At 44.9% G+C, this 26,509-nt stretch overlaps 1 protein-coding gene across 7 annotated transcripts in view; it reads right to left on the bottom strand.

Annotated features, from left to right (window-relative positions):
• The window catches only part of bbs9 (Bardet-Biedl syndrome 9), a 453,250-nt gene that overhangs the window by 142,067 nt on the left and 284,674 nt on the right, over window positions 1-26,509 (bottom strand). For all 7 annotated transcript variants that reach the window (XM_078539791.1, XM_078539787.1, XM_078539785.1 and 4 more), the window contains one exon: window positions 14,297-14,404. In XM_078539791.1, coding sequence (XP_078395917.1) covers window positions 14,297-14,404 — 108 coding nt within the window. The remainder of the gene's footprint in view (window positions 1-14,296; window positions 14,405-26,509) is intronic.

Genomic DNA, 26,509 nt, shown 5'->3' with positions numbered 1-26,509 from the left:
GCTCTCTCTCCCTTTTAAGATGTGTTCGAGAAGCCAACTCCACCAGAAACCTACCAGCGAACCGAGATCTCATAATAATTGCAACGTCTTCTGTAGGTGACCACATCCAAGAAACCAGCTAACCCAAATCGGCTACAGCATTTAAAATCTACACCCCAAGGGCAATCAAAGGACACTTAACTATATGTTCTTTTACCTTATTTTTAATGGACTCTAACTCCCCTTATTTCTGATGAGAGAGAGAGTGTGTGTGTGTGTGTATGTGTGTGCGCGCATGCTCAAATGACTGCATGAGGGACGAATGCTTGACATCAAATTTTTGTTATTTTTCTTGGGTTTAGTGGTTAATAAATTTGTTCTTTCTTTGATTCAAGAAAACCTTGTTTGATTGGCTCCTTATTGCTCACAGCTTAAATAGTTAAATACATGCTGATTTAGAAAGGGCACATTCTTATGAAAAAGAAACTGAAACCTAGGTTGAATAGAGGGGAGCCAGTTCACCATTTCTTGCCTAGCCATAATACTTTCTTAAAACCCAGTGCTTTGACCAGGTTTTTTGTCACCCCTATTATTTCCTTCTTTGGTTCTGGATCCATTAACTTCTGATAACGTACCTATAAAGAGCCTTGGGATGTTTCTCTATGTTAAAGGTGCTACAAAAATGCAAGTTGTTGTTGATTGTTGATATCTCCACTAGAGGATGCTTGCTTGACAAAGTTACTGAGTCAGATCTCTCCCACTGACTCTGTGGGCTGAATTTTATGGGCCACCCGCGGGTGAGAAAATAGGCGAGTAGAGCCGAAAATTAAGGTGGCCTGCCCGCCTCACCCTGATTTTATGGGCTGCAGGGGGGAGGTGTCAGGTGGGTCGCCCACCCTTGGGCCTCATCCTACCACCTGTCCAATATAACAGGCAGTAGGAGAGGCCTCCACCCAACGTGTAGCCCAGCAGGTTTAACACTGTGGGCTATTGGTTGGTGAAAGGGGAGGGCCTCTTTCCCAGGCCCCCCTGTGTCAATTGGAGGCCCCACTCTCACAGTGTTGCCTCCCCACCTCCACCTACCCTGTCCAACATGCTCCCTGCCACCCCCCCCACCCCGCCCCCCTCCCCCGGGCCTGTTAGCCCAGCCCTGGTGAGATGCCGGACCTAACTGTGTTTGCTACCTTACCTTTATGCCACTATCAGTACCTTCTTTAGTCTTTAATGCTACCATTAACACTCCCTTTGTCCTGTGTCCTTGACATCTTTGTCAAATCTCTCCTGAGCTCCCACCTATCCCTGACCTCCTATTTTGCTCCACCTGCTCCACCCCCTCTTAAATAGTATAAAATCCAACACATTTCTACTTCTCTTTAGCTCTAAAAAAGAGTCACACTGGACTCAAAATGTTAACTCTGTTTCTCTCTCCACAAACGCTGCCAGACCTGCTGAGTTTTTCCAGCATTTTCTGTTTTTACAACAAGGAAGATGTTGGACATTTCTTTATTCTTTTAGGTTTTATAAGTGGTATTAATAACAAGGCCCCTCTTTTAAAAATAGTATTAACGTGTCATTATACAACTGATGAATAAAAAGTAATCACTCTTAAAATACAGAGAAATAACTTGTATAGCACCTTTCACAATGTCAGCATGTCCCAAAGTCTTTCACAACCAATTAAGTACTGTACTGAAGTGTAGTCATTGTTGTAATGTAGGGAACACAGGAGCTAATTTGCAGCCACCTAGATTCCACAAACAGCAATGAGATCTTTTAATGATGTTGGTTGAGGGTTAAATATTGGGATAAATCTGGGAGAATGCCCTTACTCTTCTTCCAATGGCTCTGTGGGATCTTTTACATGCCTCCAAGGGGGCAAATGGGGCATCGGGTTAATGTGTCATCCAAAAGACAACACCTCTGTTTTCAAAACTTCCTCAAAACTGTGCTGAGGTGTCAGGCTTGATTATGTCTCTGCAAGTAGGGCTGGAATCCACAATCTTGCGACTCAAACGAGAGGACTATCACTGAGCAAAGCCATTAATCATTAAAGATACTTGAATTTTTTTGAAATTTTCAATTTAAAATCAGAATTGATGAAATGGTGTATCATAGTTTTGAAATCTAAAATGGGAAATTTCAATTCCGTTCAATTCAGATGGCGCTTCTTCACTGTTTGTCTTCATGTTTACAAAGCAAATCGTGCTATTTTAAATGTATTTGATGCCACGCCAAATGCACAGCCTCCCCCCTCTCCCCACAAACCCTCACCCTCATCAGAATGCTGGAGACTGAAACAGTATTCACCCCTTCAGCAACAATGTGACTATGTAGCTGGCTTTACCCATGTGTGTGGATGGCCATTACAGCACTGGATGATTTTATTTGCATATTTAAAGCAATAGTTCACAAGCAGCAATAGTTTACTCTTTTAAACAATGAATATATAGGATGAATCACATGTTCACAGAACTGCTTCACTGGAGCCAGCTGAATACTGAATGCAGAGCCAATGCTGAAATTTAACTTTCAAAGCCTTTGAATATGACACTTGGAAACATCACTCTCTCTAGTAATGTCTGCATCTGTTTTGGAAAATGTTATGTTTGACAGTGACTGCAGTCAATTTTAATGAAGTAAACTGATATTCTTTGAATTTTGGTACAGTGTGTATCACATGTGAACTTTAATTGTTTATTGTTAATCTATTGCAATATTGCTCAACCCCATTATGGAGTAGCTGAAATCAAGTGATCAGAAGTGAACTGCACCAAATGTTTCATTATTACAATGTTGCAAGTATTTCTAGTATATCCACTGATAGCACTGTGGGGTCAAACTGATGGGATAAACATTTTCAATTTATTGAGCAGAATCTGACATCTTACAAGTGTTATAAAAACAACAGCAATCACTTTTCTAAAGGAACAATTAGCCCGGGTCTGTTATGGTTTCAGGTGAGGTGACTACTGTTACATGTTTCATTCAAGTGGAGTGAACAATGCAGGAGGATCAGGAATGCTTAATCTCATTGATTTGTGCAGCCGCAGAGCAAATAAGTGGGTTACTGAAGAACTTAAATCTTTCTTCCTTCAAGTGGCTTTCATTCATTTAAGTGTAACCTAGTGATCCCAATTTTCCATTGAAGCTTGATTCAGCCTAATCCAAATTTTAAATGGTTGATTAACACCTATGGTAAAACTTTGGTGCAAACATTTTAAAAGGTAATTCTTGGAAGTACAAAGCTGCAGGTAACGAGGTGAATTATAAACTGCGACTAACCCTATGTTTCTTGTTTCCTATTAACAAGACATGAAAGGGGAGCTTTTATCTACACATTCATTGGGTGCACCCACATGCATTTTATCCAAAGTTGTACAACGTCAGATCTCGACAAGCTATGGCAGTTCAATGAGCAAATGTACTGTATGATATGGTACTGAATCACACAATCAGGAGGATCACAGGCTCAATCCCTGCTCTCTGCTGAGTTAGTCAATGCCATTGACCCACTTGCTTCAGAATCCCCAGGGAAATCCAAGCATCTGTTTCTAAAGACTACTGATGATGTTGTCCTGAGTGAGCAAATAGTTCACTAACTACACTGACATATGGCCATTTGGGTACTTGGAAGTACATGGCAGCACAATTCATTACAAAAGCACTGGCTCCTTGTTGGGTACCTACCACTGAGAGATGTTCTCTATGAGTGTTAGCAATGGGTCATCCCAGCTGAGCTCAGTCCTGACCTCACCCAAAGGCCACAAATGAGCACATTTCCAACTTTCAGACAGGAGCTCTGCCCAATTTTCCACTCCCTGGTGCTATTTGTAGCATCTCTAGAGCTACCCTATTGGGATATTTGGCTCAGATCATAGGCAAAAAAAAGCTAAACTCAAGAGGTGAGGTGAGAGTGACTGACCTTGACATCAAGGCAGCATTTGATCGAATGTGGCATCAAGGAACCCGAGCAAAATTGAACTCTAACTGAATTCCGCGGAAAACTCAACTGGGTAGTCACACCTAACATGAAGGAAGATGGTCGTGGTCTTTGGAGGTCAATCATCACAATCTCAGGACATCGCTGCAGGAGTTCCGCAGAGTAGTGTTCTAGGTCCAGTCATCTTCAACTGCTTCATCAATAGCTTTCCCTCCATCATAAGGTCAGAAGTGGGATCTTCAATGATGATTGCACAATGTTCAGCACCATTCGCGATTCCTCAGATACTGAAGCAGTCCACGTTCATATGCAGCAAGACCTGGACAACATTCAGGCTTGGGCTGATAAGTGGCAAGTAACATTTGTGCCACACAAGTGCCAGGCAATGATCATTTCCAACAAGAGAGAATCTAACCACCTTCCCTTGGCGTTCAACAATGTAACTATCGCTGCATTCCCTCACCATCAACATCGGGGGTTACCATTGAGCAGAAATGAGCAGGTTTTCCCTTTTGTTCTTTTTCTACCCTCCCCCATTCAACCTACTTAAAGCCTATTACATTTCTAACTTTTCCCTGCACTGATGGAAGGTTATTGACCTGGAACATTAACTCTGTTTTTCTCTCCACAGATGTTGCCTGACCTGCTGAGTATTTCCAGCATTTGCTGTTTTTATTTCAGATTTCCAGCATCTGCAGTATTTTTATTTTTTGTAACATTGTTTGGGTGTTGATTTATAAAAAAATATTAAATATTACATTTTTCCAATTTAAAATGGCCACAGTGTCAATGAAACACTCCCCTTGCACTCTGTGGATAAACCACAGAGTGGTTTTGAGTATCTCTTTATTATTCATTGTTTTGATGCTGGGGACTGAAACGCTTCCACTTCATGAGCCAGTGCCTGTACGATGCACGACCTAGTCAGCCATAGCTTGGATTAGAGTCAATTTAAACTCAATCTGCTTTGCTCCAAAATGCTCCCAATTTCAGAGGAGCAGCTGCCCGGTGTCAGGGAATTAATACGAGTTCTATTCCTTCCAAAACAAAATCACACAAGGACAACTTGCATACGTGAGTCATCCAAGATCTGACAGTACGTTTGGAAGCAGTTGAGTATTAGTGGTGACTACACATGGGTAATAAGAGTTATTTTGCAGTACCTGCTCGCCTTTTTATAATAGTTTTCACATTGTGTCCAAGTCAGGGAGGGACAAGGGAATGTGGAGCCATCTCAACCAAAACTTCAAATACACTCCTGTTTCCTATCCTAAGCCTGGGCAATGCCTCACTATATATGACCATTGGCACTCCTGGCCAGGCATACATGTCCTTTCCTCCATTAACTCAAGGTCATCTAACTTGTACCAAGTCTGTTCACCCATCACTCCTGTACTTATTGACCTACATTGGCTCCCAGTAAAGCAACATCTCAATTTTAAAATTTTCAGTCTAGTTTTCAAATTCCTCCATGGCTTCGCCCCTCCTTATTTTTGTGATCTCCTCCAGCCCAGCATCCCTCTGAGATCTCTGTGCTCCATTTCTAGGCTATTGAGCATCCCTGATTTTAATCGCTCCATCACTGGAGACTATGCCTTCAGCTTCCTGGGCCCTAAGCTCTGGAGTTGCCTCCCTAAACCTCCCTGTCTGTCTACCTCTCTCTCCTTTAAGGCACTCCTTAAGACCTAACTCTTTGACCAAGCTTTCGGTCATCTGCAGTAATATCTCATGTGGCTCAGTGTAGAATTTTGTTTGATAACACTCCTGCCAAGTGCCTTGGAATGTTTTACTATGCTAAAGGCACTGTATAAAAACAAGTTTTTGTTGGCTGGAAGGGAGGGCAGCTCTTCATGTATGCTTGAGTGGGAAGATGGGAGGCACGTTTTACTCTATTTAGTGGGTTAGAAGGACAGAGTTCTGTCTCTGAAATAGCTCCAAGGTTATTCTGGACTTGGTAAAGGTTTGCCTGTCAATGGAGCCTTGACATACATCAGCATTCTAGACGTTGGGCTAGAACCATGAAACATTGAAGGAGACTGCTGATCTGGGCATGGAGTTCAGCTCAGTTGCAGTGAAGCATTTGATATCGTTCTCAGGCACTAATTTAATCCTATAATTACTGTTATTTCTTTGTCACGGAGATGCTATTTGTGGATCCATTACAATTGGATTTTCAGTGGACAAACTGATAATTCAACAGTGCAGGATTCGAGAGTTTTAGATTCTGTGTTTCACAGGATCGTAGAATGATTACAGCATTGAAGAAGATCATTTGACCTATCGTGTCTGTGTAGGCTCTCTGAAGGACCAATTCACCTAGTGTCACTCCCCAGCTTCTCCCTGTAACCTGGCACATTCTTCCTTTTCAGATAATAATCCAATTCCCTCTTGAATGCCTCCACCACACTCTCAGGCAGTGCATTCCAGATTCTAACCACTCACTGTGTAAAGTAGTTTTTCTTCATGTCCCCATTGCTTCTTTTGCCAATTACATTAAGCCTGTGTCTTTTGGTTCTCAATCCTATCCTTCCACCAATGAGATCAGTTTCTCCCTATCTACTCTGTCCAGACAGCGCATGATTTTGAACGCCTCTATCAAATTTCCGCTCACCCTAAGGAAAACAGCCTCAACTTCTCCAATCTATCCACGTAACTGAAATACCTCATCCCTGAAACCATTCTCGTAAATCTTTTCTCCACTCCCTCTTCTGTGTCCCTGTACCTTCCATGTGGAATGACTTGAAATGTTTCTGGAAAGGCTGGGGACCAATGAGGTATATTTCTACCTTTCAGTAAAATTCAAATAATTTGTTTTCATTCACTAGTTTATAACATAATTTCTTTAACTTTGCACCAGTCGAGCGATATATCCCAATTGCGTTCAATGAATACTGTAGTTTGACAGGTTTGGTGTTCCCATTTCTCTGTTCTAAATGGTGGAAATCCCAAATCTACTACTTTATGTTATGAGTAGCTTTAGGTACTGACTTGTAAAAGCAGTTTCTAGCATTGCCTTGGGAGCAGAACATTTTCATTATTGATATTTCACCCAGACAATTCTGTAGTTTGCTCCAGTAATGGCGCAGTGCACTCCAGGACATCACTGCAGGAGTTTTTCAGGGTAGTGTCCTAGGCCCAGCCTCAATGACCGTCCTTCCATCATAAGGTCAGGAGTGGGGATGTTCGCTGATGATTACACAATGTTCAGCACCATTCATGACTCCTCAGATACTGGAGCAGTCCATGTCCAAATGCAGCAAGACCTGGACAATATCCAGACTTGGGGCTGACAGGTGGGAAATAATATTTACGCCTCACAAGTGTCAGGCAATGACCATCTCCAACAAGAGAGAATCTAACCATTGCCCCCTGACATTCAATGGCTTTACCATCCCCCACTATCAACATCCTGGAGCTCACCATTGACCAGAAACTGAACTCGACTAGCCATATAAATACTGTGGTTACAAGAGCAGATCAGAGGCTGGGAATCCTGCAGTGAGTAACTCACCTCCTGACTCCCCAAAGCCTGTCCACCATCTACAAGGCACAAATCAGGAATATGATGGAATACTCTCCACTTGCCTGGATGAGTGCAGCTCCAAAAACACTCAAGAAGCTTGACACCATCCAGAACAAAGCAGCCCACTTGACTGGCACCCCATCCACAAACATTCACTCCCTCCACCACCGACGCACAGTAGCAGCAGTGTGTACCGTCTACAAGATGCACTGCAGGAATTCACCAAGGCTCCTTAGGCAGCACCTTACAAACCACCGACCACTACCATCTAGAAGGACAAGGGCAGCAGGTACATGGGAACACCACCACCTGGAAGCTTCCCTTTGAGCTGTTCACCATCCTGACTATATCGCCAGTCCTTCACTGTCACTGGGTCAAAATCCTGGAACTCCCTCCCTAACAGCACTGTGGGTGCACCTACACCACAGGGACTGCAGTGGATCAAGAAGATGGCTCACCACCGCCTTCTCAAGGGCAATTAGGGATGGGCAATAAATGCTGGCCTAGCCAGTGACGCCCATGTCCCATAAATGAATAATAAAAGAAAACATTAAGTGCCATTGAACAGTACTTCAATTCAGGGAAGTTCAGCAGCTACAATATTCCAGTATTGGACTCTCAAGTGCAAAGCTGCAAATTTAGAATGCCAATTGTGACTTAGCTTTCTCCACAGTATATTCATTGGGTTTATCCAGGCTGTTTGGGAAGGGAGAATAAAAATGGCCGGGAGAACTTGGTCCAGCAGCTTTTGTATGCATGAGTGTTCCAGTGTGATGTCTAAACATCACCATTTATCATCACGTATCCTTGATAACAGACCTCATGTATTTAGAGACTTTTTGTAAAGGAAACCACCCCAACCATGTAACATTTCCCAAATTATCTTTGCTACTGCTCCATATGGAGTATGGAACTAGCATCACATCAAAAGTGATAGGAATTATCAATAAATACATGGTAACATCCTTGTTCATCCTATGACATGCTTGCTGTCGCGAAATAATGCTTAACTAACTAGTTGAAAGCAGCACTCGTAACCCTTCTGGATGAATGAAGCTACTCCTGGGATAAAGGCCCTTCTCCTTATTATCCTTTCCTCTTATTCTTCACAGGTGAAGAAGAATCCATGACTATGAAGTAGCCAATGGCCATGTGTGTATGGACAGAGAACCCTTATATCCCCCACAGGTATAATGGCAGTTACAGCAGCATTAATACAGGTTATCCTTTAGTACTGTAGTGCTCAGCATCCAACTGCTAATACAATGCACTAACATTAAGGTAAACGAAGATGATTTAACATAATCTGAATGTCCTGTTGTTTAAAATATATTATTGATGTAATAATCAACCCCCATATCATGCTGTCTAAAGGTGATTCAAATGTCTGTAGCTTGCTCTGTCCTGCTACTGAAACAAGGATGCAGAAAAGTATCACTAACAAAATAGAAATGACTAGCTCATTCATCAAAATGAACCAAACATATGGGCAATTACTCATTCATTATAAACGAGGCAGCACTAAAAATCATTTCCACAGCAATCTCCGGTCCCAGGAGCACAGCATAAGGTGTTATTGCTGAAACTCTGAGCACTGGGTTCAGGCAGTAACGAGTAATGCTGTCAAGGCAATCTATAGGAAAACAGATCAACAAAAGGAACTGAGGGCAGAAGATGGATTCTGAGGGCAATGGTATTTGTAAAATCTGGTTAAATAAATAGTTCAATTATCAAAAAATTGTATTCACTTATTAGAGATTCAAATGAAAATATTTGAAGATATGCTATTTATAAGTACTTCTGGTATGCTTTCAACTTTAATCAAAGAACTCAGGAAAACAAAGTAGTTCATATTCATAATTATATCCTGTTTTGGCAGACGGGTACTAACACAGACCAAAGGGCATGACACACAACAGAGACTACATCTGGCACCATGAAATATCAAAATGGAGAAGCCAATTTGCACACAGCAAGTTCCCACAAATATAAATGCAATAATGATTAGATAATCTGTTTTAATTGTGCTGGTTAAGGCTTAAATATTGGTATCATGGACAGAATTTATGTGCTTTCTTACTGCCCGTGATCAGTCTGTTTTGCATGTGAGAGGTGTGTTTTTTCTTACCCTCAGAGTGACTGCCCCAATTTAAATAATTCCAGCAGCAAGATTTTTGTGAATTTAAAAATAAAGGTTATTTATTATCACACGCTTGCTCCAGAGGTTTAAAAACACGACGTCTCACTCTCTCGACTCACCCACACGATCACTCACACAAAGATTAGATACAAATAAGGGAAAAAGCAATACAATTATAATTCCTCATTGTCTCAGTCTCTTTTGTGGCAGGCCTTTAGTTTATTAGATAAGTTGATGCTTTGATTGAAGTGAAGATCTTGTAAAGCAGAGGATTTTCAGTAAGCTGCGAAGCCTCTTGTAGTCAACTTTCTAGTACTCTGGTTCTCAGGTGAACTTGAAATTGGAACATGTTGGGGGGAGTCCTTCCCTATTGTTGAGGTATGGCTGTTTATTACCTTGACTGCTTAGTTAACGTGTAGCTGGTTCGATAGCTGTCTGATGGATTTCTATCTCCAAAACAGATTCCTGCTGTTTTAAAAGCAGGCAACAAACATCAAACCTGTTACAAGTCCAAAGTACTTTTCCAAATAAAGTGGGTGACAGGGTTGAAAATGCATCCTGTGTGATGACTTTCACACCTTGAGAGTTTAAGGCAGCCAGTGTCTTTGCATCTGAACAGCTTATACAATTTGAAATTATCCTTTTAAATTGGTTTCAGGAAAAGGCATCGAGTCCACATCAGTCTGGAAAGTTCCTTTCGTTCCTCCTTGGGACAGGGGAGCGTTTTAATCCACAAGAGATGTCAGGTGATCCTTGGGCAGCCATCTTTTTGTAGCCTGTTGTGGTTTTTGAAAATATAACGTATTGATGGAAAGTTCCTAATATAATGGAACATGACATTGGACATGTCACTGGGGAGAACTCCCATTCTCTGCTCTGAAATAGTGCCAGGGGATCTTTTACATCCTCCTGGGAAGGCAAATGGGGCCTCAGTTTAATGTCTCTTCCGAAAGGCAGTCCCTCCCTTAGAGCTGCACTGGAGTCTCCACCTAGATTTTGTGCTCAAGTCTCTGAATTGGGACTTGAACCCATGACCATCTGATAATTGGAGACGACAATGCTATCCACTGAGCTTCAGCTGACACATAAATGCACTCCATCCTGGCATGAGATGCAACATCATTTACTCGGTCTATGCAGTGAATTTTCAGTATCAATCAGATTTTTCTGCAGAAGAACAGAGGGACCTTCATTCTTGTTTTGGCTAAATGTTGCTCCCTCTCCTGACTCTATGAGGTTTGGGTCCATGGACATCATGGGTTCTTCACTCAAATGCTGATCTTCACACTGAGTTATGGAGGAGGAATTATGGTCAAGTCCAACTCTCTCTTCTCCTCACCCAATATCTATGTGCAAACCATCAGCAGGTCACTGAATAGCAATCAGCAATGGGGACCTTGACCGCTGTTTCTCCTCCCTAGCCCATGGGTGCTCTGGGTGATGCAGCAGCCCTAACTGACCCATGGGTGAGGCATGAGATCCCCCGCAACTGGTCTATGTCATGAGAGCGAGTGAGCTGATGGGGGATTGGCGGCTATAATGAGGAGGCACAGTGGGAAGATGTTTAAGAATTTTGTTTTTAATAATTGGTTTCCAGGACTCCAAAAGAGATTTTAAAATAAAAATGGACTTCGAAATCACATCAAAAACCTTTTCCTTGCATAGATAGTGATGGAATCACAAAGGTGCTGCTATCTTTCATTGTATCAAGCCATTTTATCACTACGGTCAATGACCTAGGAGGTTCTGAGCCATTGCTATAATGACGTTGGTTCCTCACTTCCCCTGAGACAGTACATGCACTTTAACTGGATTTGAGAGTAAAATGCATTCACTGAGCAGAATTAATTTCAAAGGTTGCAGCTGAAAATGGTTTCAGGGTTTTCCTGTGTGGTTTCTGTTAGCAGCAGTGTTGTCTCATCAGGCACTGACTTAAGTGAAATGAAAATGGAATTAATATTGCTACAGTAATCACTTTCTTAGGGAAAAGCTCATACTTCACTGGAACTAAGACTTAGTTGTTGTGTTTCAAGGTCGTGCTCTTAATTCCATTAAGCCAGTCCTCGAAGCGACTCAGTGATAAATGAGATTACAGAAGCTGATAGCTTGGAGCTGGGCCAAGCTGAACAGCTGCTAGAACTGACTGCCTCAATAAGGCCACCTGACAACACACACACACACGCCCTCGCGCACATGCTCGTACATACACGTGCAGACACATGCGCCACTCACCCGCACACTCCACTGAGAGTTTCACTTACACTCAGTCAGTTCCAATTGGTCCCATTTCTCCCAGCACTGTGCCAGCAACATTCTGCAGAGTGAATCACTGGATTCAACAATGCTCAGTGAATTGACATGCAGACTCATTTCAGACCAAGCACTGCAGATAGAAAGGCTTGTGTTCCAGTTGCACTTCTTCCCTGTGCTCCTAGTCCTTGGTTGGCCAGTGTCAGAGCAGCAGGGAGAGCCACATCTTGGTCAATCTGCTCTGGGGCCTGATGAAGTTTACCATTTACAGGTCCAGACAATGTAGGATTATTGAGGGTGTAGGGGCCCCCCAAATGCTTGGCTCTCTTTCAAGGGCTTATGTGTAAGCGACACCCCGGAGTGGGATGTTTACAGGAGCACCAGGAGATCTGTGCAGAGAGCTGGTCCAGTTGAGTATAAAGTTGCTTTTATCATCAGGTTTAAGGTCTTAAGACACATCCCGGGGGGGGGATTTGTCCCCAACCCCCAGATCCATGTGGTTCAGGGAGATGTGTCCCCAATTTCCAGTTCCATGTAGTTCAGGGATGATTGGCCCCTAGTTCCCAGCACCATGTGGTTCAGGGAGGGGGCGGGTTGTGGAGGGAAGAAATGTGCTGCCAATTTCCAGCCCCAAACACCAGGCAGTGATTGCAGGACCATCTTGTCAAATTTGCAATGAATAATCACCAGAACAACCTATTTTTAATCCAGACATCCTAACAGCTGCTCTCAGTAAATCCAGTAACCACGTAGCAACAATGAATTATTGGCCCAGATTCTCCAGATCCGGAGACCGGAAGATCTCGGCCAATAATTTATTGTTGCTAAATCATTTCAATGATGAGAAAATCTTAAAAACTTAGTTTCATTCAGCCTTGTTAAAGGAAACTTTCAGATGCTCTACACAGGACAGTAAAGATGCCAGTTTTAAATTTGTGCCAGTTAGATTCTGACACTGACAGTGTGCTCATTTAACTGATGATGATGTGGGTGCATGAGTGTTTTAGATAATAGTACCACTGTCTTAATTCTGCTTTAGTTTATATAATATATAATTATTTATTATATCATAATAGTTCATTTTGTTCAATGGCAGAAAGCAAATCAATAAGATTAATAACTTGACGCTGTGATTACACCTGCTTCAATTTCTGAAAGTAGTGGGTGAACCACACGACACAACACCTCCGAATTTGTCCAAGGGTGACATAAATATCCTCCATCCAGCATCTTAGACACAAACTTAAAATAAACCACTTGGTGACTTCATTAAAATACAGACAGAGGAACTTCACTGTCATGTTACTGCACATGCAAGCTGCCTTTGTACACTGCAATTTCACACCAAAAAATTAATTACTTGTGATAGTTTCATGGCATTATTATTACTATGATATATGAGCAAGGTAGTGGAAACTTTTCAGTTAAAACACAGTAGAAAATACCTTCAATAGTTACAACATTGAGAGCCATACAAAAACTGTTAATAAGAATAATTTACATTAATGTCAAACCTCAAATGTTTTATTAAAGGTTATTGGAGGCATAAGTTATAAAAAAGGGGTGATTATAATAAAATTGGCAATATAAAAGACATGATTTACAATAGCAACCCTTGTGAAGGGGTCTTTCCTTTGGCCTGATTGTTTTCCAGAGCATTTAACATGAGCACCACGACATGCTGCTTAAAGTGAACAGCTAATCAAATGGAAACCATGAGTAAATTAGGCTGAAAATTTACTCTTCAGTCATGTGCAATTCTGAGCTTGTTGTGATGATCAAATAATAAATACCTAGGAGTTCGCAATTTTTTTTGAAGTAAGTTTTTGAAAGCAGTAGCTTTCTAATCAAGTAAAACAATACATGCACATCTCCTTAATTAATCACATTCCTTTCTGTCCTCTCGATAAGAAATGGAAAGGTTTGGGAAAGATGAAAAAATGATTGGCCAAGTTTTACTTTTTTGTTAGCCCTCTCAATCAGTCTGACAATCAGATTGTTGGAGGCTCAAGTCCCAGAGCTACGTTGGCCAGAGAGAGAACTTCTATTACTCAGAAGATGAAACCTTGTGCTGTGGAGCACAAGAACATAACAGGGTCAAGTGAAACTGGTCTGAGCCAGTAGTAGGAAATGGGTTCAGAGAATGGGGAGTTTGTCTTACACCACCATCTTCTTTTCCATTACAGTCTGTCGTTTTGCTAGGAGCTTGATTCACATGACTGACACGGACCAATTTCACACGCCACATCTGCAGCTTGCTCCCTGCAACATTCACACTGCCTGTTAATCACAGAAGAGAAGTCAGCAGCCCGGAATTTCCCAGCCCTCCAAACTGAGGACAGTGGCTTCTGGAATTTGCTTCCTGATGGCAAATTTCTGGGAAAAATTGAAATAATCGAAAAAAATCCAAGGACAGGATCATTACCAAAATGCAATGCTAGAGCATTTTGCAAGCAGCACCTACCAGGTTTTGGTTGTTTCTGCGTTACGTGTGCATGGTTAGGGGACATTCCAGCTGCTGCAGGGTCTCCCATTCTCTCTTCTAGATCTGACTCTGGAATAGTTTGACAGCCTGAAAACAAAGAACCATCGTTACTGAAGATTTGTGGAGATTCTCATTTCCTAAATGTGACTGACTTAAAAATCACTAGGATAAAGCTTGGCCTATGCGATGGAGAGGGAACAATAGCAGCACAGGTGGAACTGAAACAGCAAGACCATCGCCAGGACTCCTATTCAAAATCAAACTGCTACAAATAATGATAAATCAGTCACCAACTTTACTCTTTGCTAGCTGCTGGTTTTATTATCATTGAAAGATTGAGTGTAATGACATTGTTGAGGACGTTCTGTGAGTAAATGGGATAGGGACTTAGCAGCCAATACCAGTTAACAATAACAACTTAAATTTATGTAGCGTCATTAAGGTAATGAAATGCCCCAAGGAATTTCACAGAAGCAAAGTATGACGCAAGATATTAGGTCCAAAAGCTTGGTCAAAAAGGCAGGTTTTAAGGAGTGTCTTAAAGGAGGAAAGTGAGCTGGAGAGGTTTAGGGAGGGTATCATAGAGGGCTTAAGGCTTAGGGCTTAAGCAACTGGATCAATTATAATAGGGAATGCACAAGAGGCTAGAATTAGAGGAATGCAGTTATCTCAAAGGGTTGTGTGGTTGAAGGAGATTACCGAGATAGCGAGGGGTAAGGTCATGGAGGGATTTGAAAACATGGATGAGAATTTTCAAATTAAGACACTGCTTGACCGTGAGCCAATGTAGGTCAGCCAGCAGAGGGGTTATGGGGGAACAAGATTTGGTGCAAATTACGACATGGCCAGCTGAGTTTTGGATGACATCAAGCTCACAGAGAGTAGAATGGGGGAGGCCAGCCAGGATTGTGTAGGAATAGTTGAATCTGGAGGTAACAAAGGTGCGAATGAGAGTTTCAGCAGCAGATGCGCTGAGACAGGGTGAAGTTGAGCAGAAATAGACAGTCTTAGCAATGACACAAATGGGGTCGGAATCTCATCACAGGATCAAATGTGGTTGAGAACATAAAAATTCATCTCATAATATAACTGCAAAAGGATAGCAGATGAGGTATTTAAAATGTTAAAAACGACAGTTGGAATTGGACATCAGGATGAATGGGGGAAACACTTAACTAGCTAAATGCTTGTTGCTCAGAGGTTTGTGGTCGGAGAACATTAATGAGGTACAATCCCGGCGTAGACACATAGGGCGGAATTTTCCCGGAGTTGCACTAAGTGCGGTAGTGGGTGGTTAAATGGAGCCCTACCCGCAGACAAAAACGGCAGGTTTTCACGCAGTATCATCCTGAGCCGCCTCATTATTTATTCACTCCCACGAAACATGCCGTTTCCATGGCGGGTGGGCTCTCATTCGCCCGCTCGCCATCACCCCGCTGTTGCATCACGCCGGCCGCCATCTTTAAAAGGCAGTCACCAGCAAAGCGCTCATCGCCACCAGCTCACCACTACTGTCCATGAGACATGGCCAGCAAAGGAAAAAAGATTACAGTCCCCCTCTTTAACGACGGGTCTCTCAAGCGACCGGTAGATGCCGTGAAGGCCCACAGGGATGTGCTCTACCCACGCTCTGGCCGCAGGATGGGTAGCAATGTCACCAACCTGGCTTGGGAGGCAGTGGTCAGCGCGAACGCCCTGCAGAAGAGGACAGCCACCCAGTGCAGCAAAAGGATGAATGATCTCCTCCGTTCTGCCAGGGTAAGTGACTCTTTTCATCACTCCCAACTCACAAACTCACAAACCCATCACCCATCCACAGGGCCCTCACTCCCTGCCAGTGCAAGGGACATCACCATTCACTCTCTCACACTCACCATCATTGTCCTCATCCCATCCATGGGACTATTCACCACCCACACAGGCCAGGTATAGTTATCATCTGGCCCAGCAGGCGTTCTGATACACTCTCCCCATCTCTATCCATTCAAGACACACTGGCTCACAACAGGAGGGAAAGGTCACAGACAGGTGAAGCAATGCCGGAAATCAAAGTTCTGACAGAATTCGAAAACAGAGCCATCCAGCTGGCCAGCGATGACCGAGACTGGTCCTGTGCTGATGGTGAGGTCGGCGCTGCTTTACCAAGTGAGGATCCAAAGTGCAACATCCATCAGACAACCATTCCGTGAGTGATGTGTTCTCTTTCACAGGCCACTGCCATGCATTAATTATCCCCCCTTGCTTTCACAGGCACATGTGGGAAGCAGCCGACAGAGTCCATGACCCAGAGCCTCCAGTCAAGCTCCTAAGAAACCTCTGAAGAGGAATCTGAAGGCACCCTCCCTGAAGTCCCAGCACAGCGCTCACCCACACCCTCCACCAGCACAGAGACACACACCTCGGTGGGACCTAGCTGTAGAGTAGCCTCAGGATCACAATCTGGTGAGCACATCGTACTTTATGATCCACAGCAGGCGGAGGCAGGGACTTCCCAGGTCCCCAGCACCCGGAGGAGTGCTAGAGACCAGAACGTAGCTGAGTCCAAGTCAGATGATGAGCCTCTAGACTCGGTCATGACACAGTTGCTGGAGCTGCAAAAAGCTTGGGAACATCAGGAAAGGATGTCCGCCTCACTCCTCAGATTGCAAGGCACGATGGAGGATCCAGTCCATCTTCAGGCTGAGGTGATAGCACTGGCATTGCAACGCACCAAGTTTAACACTGGTAGGATGGCGGCCATGGAGACCTTGGTCCAGGACATCACTCCTGCACTGCAGTGCGGGCATAACTCCATCGCTGATGCCATGGTTGGCCTCCAACAATGTGTACGCGAGAGGTGTGCTGGGCAGCTCGATCTCACTCCAGCCACCCCTTCCGCTCACGGAGTCAGCCAGGGGCACTCGGGCACCCATAGGGAGGAGGATCAGCAGGTGCACACTCTGGGGCCATTCACCCAGGTGACTCTGGGAGTGACCGACCCATCTGACTCCCATCTTCCTGTGACCTCCGCAGATCCAGCTCCACAGGCCGAGGAGGGTGTCACTGCCACACAGCAGGACTCCAAAAGCAGGCCGGGGCCCTCCAAGTCTCAGCTCCTCCAGAGGACACCCGCCAAAGTCATCCCAGACAGGGCGTCACAGTCAGCAAGCTGCCTCCACCTCCGCTGTGGATATCCGGGAAGCACCAAGATGTAGCAGCAGGGTCAGGAAATTAGGTAAAAGTAGTTGCACAGCCTGTGCACGGGTGTTGATCACTTGTACATACTGTTCACTATTGTCAATAAACTCCTAAGAATGTCTCCCTGCTTATGGCTCCTTGTTCTGATGAGCAGTGTTCTTGTCACTCAGATGTGAAACCTTTCTACACAAGATAAAAGGCAGGTGTCTCAGTCCAGGGCCTCTTCCCTGTGTCTGTGCGGCCTTCAGACCAAAGTGATGGTCCAGTCTCACACTCCCTGGAAACATTACTGATGTCTGCACCTCGGCAGTGCTGGTCATTGCTGCCAGAATGTAGTGGGCAGGCGCCACAGAGTTCTCTCATTCTCTCTGTGTGCTCTCAGCACCTTCAAGGTGGGGCTGGCCCCCATCACACCAGCATCTGTGACCAGTGATGCTGTGCACCAGCTCCTGAAGGGCTGAGGTGTTGAAGGCAGACACAGCATCAGATGCATCTAAAGTTTCAAGGCTGCGTATCTGTGATGGCCCTGATCATGGAAAGCAAGAGAGCTGCCCTCGGCCAGACAGGAGTCAGACATTCTCTATGTGAAGATCTATGGAGTGTCCTCACTGCATGCTGTCATCATCCTCCTGCGATCAGGCGACTATTAGGGTCTCCACTGCATCTCCATGACAGGAGCTTTCTCACTGAGGGTACTGGTGCTGAGATAAGCCAGACTGGAGTCAAACGGTCACAACTGCGATGTGAGGATCTACGGAGACACCTCACTGCATGTTGTCATCATCCTCCACAAATCTGGCAGCTATGAGGGCCTCCCAAGTGCACCTGCCTCGTCTAGTCAGTGCGAGAGCCTCATCCCCATCATCGTCACCACCGAGGATTTCCTCACCCTCATCCCCGTCCTCCTCATCGGAGGAGACCTCCAACTACTCCCTGGCCAGCTCCTCTCCCCGTTGCATCGCCAGGTTGTATATGGCGCAGCAGACGATGATGATGCGTGACACCCTCTGCAGACTGTATTACAGGGCTCTACCAGACTGGTCCAGGCACCAGGACCTCATCTTCAGCAACCCGATGGTTTGCTCCATCAAGTTGTGAGCTGCTGCATGAGCCTCATTATAGCGTCGCTCTGCTGCAGTCTGAGGCCGCCGCACGGGTGTCATCAGCCACGTCCTCTGTGGGTAGCCCTTGTCCCCAAGGAGCCAACCCTGCAGCCTCTGTGGACCCTGGAAGACTGCAGGGATCTGCGAGTGACTCAGGATGTAGGCATCATGCACACTCCCTGGAAACCGTGCGCACGCCTGCAGGATGCGTTTCTGGTGGTCGCACACCAGCTGCACATTCAGCGAGTGGAAGCCCTTGTGGTTGATGTAGGGCACCGAGTGGAGCAATGGAGACCTGAGCACCACATGAGCGCAGTCATTCACACCCTGCACCTGTGGGAATCCCGAGATCTGGGCAAATCCAATGGCCCTTGGATCCTGGCTGTCCCGGTCCCGGGCTAAATGCACAAAGTTGTTGCCATGGAGAAGATGCATCTGTGACCTCATAAATGCATTTGTGGGTAGCGGATTGTGAAATCCCACAGGGGTCACCTGTGGAGCCCTGAAAGGAGCCACTGGCATAGAAATTGAGCACCGTGGTCACTTTCACAGCCACTGGCAGTGAATGCCCTCCATGTCCCCTTGGCGCCAAGTCCTGCAATAAGTGTTTGATGTGAGCGACCAAGTCCCTAGACATGCGCAGTCATCGGCGACACTGGTTCTCAGTCATCTGCAGGAAGGGCAGGCGGTGTCTATAGACCCTGGGTGTCGCTAGGCGTCGACCAGCCACAGCTCACTGTCACTCCTGGGCAGCGTGTGCGGGAGCCCCTGCTGCCCCTTCTTCCTGAGGCTGCTGCTCCTGCCTTTGTGCGGCCAGGAGCCTCAGTCGCTCTCTCCTCCGTCTTCTACGTTCTCTGTAGGCCGTCAGGCATACAGCTAGGTCACCAGGATTCATGATCCTGACATGGCCCTCCTGCAGCATGAAAGAGAGAGAGACGTGGTTATCATGGCTGTACTTAGCACCTTTCCTGGCCCTGTGTGACCACCCCTTAATGCTTCCCGGAGAGTGCTGGTCATCCCTTGGATAGCCAGAGATGAGTGCGCTGCATGGCTGCCCTGTCAACCTGCGACCTGGGGGACTCTGGACCAAACCAGGATGCTGAGATTGCGAGAGGCTGTGAGCGCCCCCAGCAGTGACTGCTACATGGCCAGTGTTGGCGAGGAGATTGTACAACATGTGCAGTCCAACTGCTCCGTGGTTCAATAAAGTGGTGGGGGACTCAGTCTGTGCCGGGGCAGGGGAGGTGGGTAAGGTCTGGAGCGCTTGGTGGCCTTTTGGTGCCTCTGCTATGCTTGCATGGGCAGGCAGGCTAGGAGCCTGACCCCAATCATATCCCTGTGGCTGCTCCTGATCTGTCTCAGTTGCAGAGGCCTGGTCAGTTTATACAGTGTCCCTAATGTGTGGCCATTTCCCTCGCTTACCCTGCCCCCTGCCTCGATTACCTGTGAATGCAGCCCCAGGGCAGCACTTGACACTCCCCCCCCAATAACAACGGTTGCCTCCGAGGCCGGCCAGCACTTGCTCCCAGACACCAGCTCCCATAGCAGTCGCCTCCAGGGCCAGGCGCCAGTCCGCCGCACCCCCCCCTCCACCCCCCGCGTCCCTGAGGCCTGTAAACAGTGTGAGAGCTGTGGAGAAGCTGCTGCTCACTCACCTCAGTTCCCCCAAAGTGAAGCTGCCAAGTGCATGTTGCCTGTGTGTTGTTGTGAAACACGTCGGTGTGCTTTCCCGCCCTCGTGGACAGACGATACAGCGGGTTCCAAGAGCCTGGCGGGATGGCCTTTTAATTAGATGCTAATGTATTACAATTAGCTCCCTGCTGACCGATGAGGGGAAACATGACCCGCTGTCGGCAGGCTGAGCGGAAGGTCGTGACCTGCCTCCACGCCGTGGTGAAGCCGCTCGCGCCATATTTTCCACACCCACCACCAGCGGGCTCAGAAAATTCCACCCATCATTTCGCTCTGGGTGTTTGATGCCAGTGAAATTGAGATTCCGGATAAGGTGAAAACAGGTACATTCCCCAGCACTGATGAACGATATCAGAGTGCAAGCGCAAGTGCTGCCACTCGTGATACATTGGAGATTGCAAAAGGCCAACTGGTGTTCCCATATTCAAGAAGGGCACAGTGTCACACTGGCTCATACAGACTCAACAGACAAAAAGCAAATGGAAACAATCATCAGAAACAAAATGGAAGCCTGTCTTCTGGACACCAAACAAATGACAGGAACAGGCTTTAGAGAGTGGACCTCATGTGACCAGCTTCAGACTTTTATACTCTTTTGGTATTACAAGCAAAACAATAAATTAAACAAAAATCAATAAATGAGAGGGGATGACAGCCCCTGGTGAGGCAATGTAACAAAAATCAAAATGTCAAAGGAAACTTAATTAACTAAACCAAAATATAATTGCTGGGGGTGATGATGCACCCCAGCCCCCACGATCGCAGGCCTCGAGCATACCATTGGACACTGCGTCTTCCCTCTCCAGGGCCATCTGGCTGCAACCATAGCCATGGTAGGAGGGCAGACAGTTGGGTTGAAAACCCCCTCGACTACCCAATGTCTGGACCAGAATTTCAGATGTTTATTTGTACCTGGGCAATCATTTTTTTAATGCATTCACGGGATGCGGGCTTTGCTGGCTGGACCAGCATTTATTGCCCAGCCTAGTGAGCTGCCTTCTTGAACCATTGCAGTCCATGTAGTGTAGGTACACCCACAGTGCTGTTAGGAAGGGAGTTCCAGGATTTTGACCCAGCGACAGTGAAGGAAAAGCAATATATTTCCAAGTCAGGGAACTTACAGGTGGTGATGCTCCCATCTATCTGCTGCCCTTGCCCTTCTAGATGGTAGTGATCTTGGATTTGGAAGGTGCTGTCTAAGGAGCCTTGGTGAATTTCTGCCGTGCATCTTGTAGATGGTACACACTGCTGCTACTGTGCATCAGTGGTGGAGGGAGTGAATGTTTGTGGATGGGGTGCCAATCAATCAGGCTGCCTTGTCCTGGATGGTGTCGAGCTTCTTGAGTGTTGTGGGAGTTGTACTCATCCAGGCAAGTGGCGAGTATTCCATCACACTCCTGATTTGTGCCTTGTAGATGGTGGACAGGCTTTGGGGAGTCAGGTGGTGAGTTACTCACCACAGGATTTGTAGTCTCTGGCCTGCTCTTGTAGCCACAGTATTTATATGGCTGGTCCAATTCAGGTTCTGGTCAATGGTAACCCCCCCAGGATGTTGATAGTGGGGGATTCAGTGATGGTAACACCATTGAACATCAAGGGGTGATGGTTAGATTGTCTCTTGTTAGAGGTGATCATTGCCTGACACTTGTGTGGCACGATTGTTACTTGCCACTTGTCAGCCCAAGCCTGGATATTGTCCAGGTCTTGGTGCATTTGGACATGGACTGCTTCAATATCTGAGGAGTCATGAATAGTGCTGAATATTGTGCAATCAATGAAAATCCCCACTTCTGACCTTATGATGGAAGGAAGGTCATTGATGAAGCAGCTGAAGATGGTTGGGCCTAGGACACTACCCTGAGGAACTCCTGCAGTGATGTCCTGGAGCTGAGATGATTGACCTCCAACAACCACAACTATCTTCCTTTGTGCTAGGTATGACTCCAACCAGCAGAGAGTTTTCCCCCTGATACCCATTGACTCTGGTTTTGCTCGGGCTCCTTGATGCCACGCTTGGTAAAATGCGGCCTTGATGTCAAGGGCAGTCACTCTCACCGCACCTCTGGAGTTCAGCTCTTTTGTCCATGTTTGAACCAAGGCTGCAATGAGGTCAGGAGCTGAGTGGCTCTGGCAGAACCCCAGCTGGGCATCAGTGAGCCCAGGTTATTTAGCCACAGGTTATTGCCATATCAGTGACAAAAGGAGTTGGTAAAGACAAATTAATTTAAATGTTTAGAAAATCAAGTGCAGCTGTGTCTTAACTTCCAATAGGCAATCCTGGCAGGTGAGTGCCCAAAGTTGAGCAACTACCCTCGAATGCAAAGCTGTATGACTCTACAGCCAACTTTAGGTAAATCAGCAGTGACAAAGGATTGAACTGGAGACTTTCCTCATCTTTAGGGTTTTTATTGAGCAGTGAACCTGGTGACACAAAGGAGTCAGCAGCTCTCCCCTTCCCCCCCACCCCCACCATGGAACCATAACTGGGCTAAGCTGGAAAGTAGAGTCCGGAGGATAAAATGGTGGAGGAGGATAACATGATCAACTGTGTTGAAGGCCAAAGAGATTGAGGAAGACAAGGAGGGTCACAAAACAGATGTAGTCGGTGGTTTTGACTACAGGTGTCAAGGCTGTATGGATGAGGCAGAAACCAGGAAGTAGAGATTGCTATTCTTCACTCAGCAATGATATCAGGAGATGTAACAACTGTAAACGTGAGTGGCTGGCACAGAGTTGCAAGGCGTGACACATTTCATGATCAACCAGCTTCATGTGACAATTCTCATCACTAACTGTGGAATTTCCAAGATTTCGAAGTAAAATAGGGAGTTTGGCTGGAATGATGATATGTTTAATTTAATTTTAAAATGGTATTGAGATTTACACTAGTTTGCAATAGACTCCAAAAAAGCCAATAAATGCACCCAGTGAGGTATCAAGATAACCCCTAGAAAATAAATCTCCTGTTTTAAGCATGCACACCTACTTCAGCAATGTTTAAATCACCACTACTCCTAATTACCTTTGTTTACAGCAATAAACAGGAAAAAATCTGCAGCTTAGGTATAACAAGCCCATATCCCACTGCACCTCACAATCTCATTACGAGTTTTTACAGGTCACAGACCTATGTTCAGAGCTCAATTTGAGTTGTAAGCTTTCTCAGGCTTTTTCTATTGACAGGCGTGCAGAGACTTGCAGGATTTAGCTCAGGCCAGAGCTCTCCCCACAGGGTAGTATACTGGTGCACAACAGCTGCATTTTTTCTTTGCTAAGTGTTTTAAAAAGAAAGTGATTTTAGTAATGATAACTAAAACAGGAGAGGGAGTGAAAGTAGAAATTTTAAAAATCGCAAATGCTGAAAAGCAGCCGCAGGATATAAAATGCTGTAAATTCACAGCAAGTCCGTCAGGATCTGAAAGGATCACATTTCTGGTGGAATCTAAAACAGGAAGTGCAGCTAAGATCTGGGCACATGGTGATTCTTAAACTGGCCATAGAATATAATTTTCTTAGTCCTGAGGTTAAAGGTCACGCAAATGGTAAAATCCAAGTCCTACCTGACTCTGGTAGTTCTGAAGTACAGCTTGTGGAGACCACCAGAAAGGGGACAGTATCTAGAAAGGCTTTATGCTGGAAAAATACACACCCTCCCCCCTCAGGCTGGAATACAGCCAGAGCAAGCAGCTTTTCCAGATGTTAGCTAATAAACAGTGTTAAAGAAGAGACAGCCTGTCCATTACCTTTTGGCAAGCACAGTATGTGGTGCGTGCCTGTGCAGTGTGACCTATACAATTCCTATGCTGTTGAATCAGAGTGTGCAACATTCTACGGAGCTTATCAATCTTAGTAAATCAGTTCAAAAGAAGCAGAACTTCAGTTAGCAGGTTTGGATGGAAATGAAAATTAACAGCCAAAATTAAAAAAAAATTAAAATATTTTTCCTGAATGAAATAAAGGAAATTAGACTTCACCATATTTATTTTTCTTCTCCTTTGCCTTTCTGAGATGTACTTAGCTTTGAATCAAATGAACTTTTGAGTGACATGCTCAGGAACTAAAAGGGGATAACATACACAGCGCTGCATTAAGTGCTGGCAGCTTAATTTTCCAATTTTATGATAGAGTTTAAAGATTTGCGCTAAATAAACATTAAGAATAATAACAATAAATGAACAAAGAAATGCAAAGCAAAATGCTTAAATTAATAAAATTTATTAATCTAATCTATCTAGAATTGTTACTCCCTTCTCTTGCTGTCAGCCGACCTGATTATGCTCTGTTTTTGATGGGGATAAATATTAACTATCCGTTACCTTCCACATGTAAATTCTCTGTATGGAAGACGCAAACTCTGGTGGTGAGCAAACCATGTTACATTGTACATATTAAATACAAAATTCACTTGGGAAAGAGTCGCACAGAATTGTAACTGACACCCAGCGGTGATTACTAGATTGTAATTTCAGCCACTTATAGACTATATTATAAAAATCAGTTTATAATGTGGTCTGAACAATGTACTGTAATGAGGTTTGTGTGTGGGAATCACTGCCATGAATTAACTATTTTTCACCATTCCTGGTGTTTATGTTGGTGCTTGTTCAGTTCAGGTTTTGGGGGATTGGGTGTCTGTTGATCCAGCTCTCTCCGCTTACTCCTGTGTTTCAGCTTTAATATATGTCAACCATGGTGTTGCTATGTCAAATTTGTGTGGCTGACAGCCAGCTCAAAGAATCTGAACTGAAGCAGCATCAGTGTAAAAGCAGCGACTGTGGAGTTGGGAAAGCTTTCTTTTGCGGGTAAACCTCACAGGCTGCATGCCCTATCTAGCTGGGGTGTGAAGAAAGCTTACAGGAGGATTACTAACCCTGTGATGCAATCGCTGCGGGAGTGAGTGATAATTGCCAGAAAATAACTATTATAAGGCAACGATATACACTTGCGGTCAAGATGACTGTGCACTCCTCATACTCCTGTGGTTTATCACAAGCCCTGGAATGGTCCACCACCTTATAACACATTCTCCCAACACTTACAATCTATGTTGAAATGTTGTACTGTAGCCAAAACCCCTGTTAAATAAACCATTTCAGTGGAAACAGATGTGCCCTTGATAGTGGGCCATTCTCCTATCTCCACTACACCTAAAACAGGTGCAAACCCTTCCTCAGAACGAAAACAGAAAATGATGGAAAAACCCAGCATCTGTGGAGAGACACAGAGTTAATGTTTCCAGTCTGTGTGACCCTTATTCAGAGCGCTGAAGAAGGGTCACACAGACTCGAAACATCAACTCTGTTTCTCTCTCCACAGATGCTGTCAGGCCTGCTGAGTTTTTCCAGCATTTTCTGTTTTTGTTTCAAATTTCCAGCATCTGCAGTATTATGCTTTTACCTTCCTCAGAATGCTTGCATTCGAGACATTAATCTGCCCTGTCCTCGCAGGTGCTGATGGTTCTGTTGCATTTCCACTCTATTGTGTTATTATTTTAGATTTCCAATACTGGCAGCTTGCTCCTCCTTGCAGAAACGGTATTGTGTTCTTAATCCCTCCTGAGGGTAGCTGTTTTTTTTAATGTTTGCTGTATTTAGTTTTATTGGATTAGTGAATCAGTCTCTCAGTGCACTTAGTGCCTCCAATCCCACTGGCTCAGACTGAGCAACAGCATTTCATCGTCAATACAAACACAAACATTGGGAAAAAGAACACAGGTCACATAATGAGGCCAACATTAAATGCAACTGGAGGCCCAACACAGACTACTAAAGTAAATGTACAGACATAATGCCCTGAAGAGCAAGCTAGCAATACAGCATTTAAATGAAACTTGCTTCTACTATCCCAAATACTAGAGTTTCTGACGTGGGTGCACTTCACCCAAATGGCGAAAGATTGGCTTATGCCAACCCAAAGTGTTAACATTTCAGGTTGATGACCTTTGATCACACCAGAAAGGTTAACTCTCTTTCTCCAGAGATGCTGCCTGAGCATCTTGTGTTTTGATTTCAGATTTCCAGCATTGCGATGTTTTGCTTTTGCTCCAAGGTAAAGTGCCCTGTACACCAAATTTTCCAGGCTCAGATCACAGCTCTGATTAAGAACCAGCTCCAAGTGCAGATCTGGATGTGCTCAAGGTGCACACGAGTTATGGGGCTGGAAAATTAGGTGGTGAATTTAACAGAGGCGCATACGATTAAAAGGAAGTATCAAGATGTGG

The sequence above is a fragment of the Cetorhinus maximus genome, chromosome 4, assembly GCF_964194155.1.
Source record: "Cetorhinus maximus chromosome 4, sCetMax3.hap1.1, whole genome shotgun sequence".
NCBI lineage: Eukaryota > Metazoa > Chordata > Chondrichthyes > Lamniformes > Cetorhinidae > Cetorhinus > Cetorhinus maximus.
The sequence above is the reverse complement of the archived record's forward strand: the minus strand, read 5'-3'. Positions and strand labels throughout refer to the sequence as shown.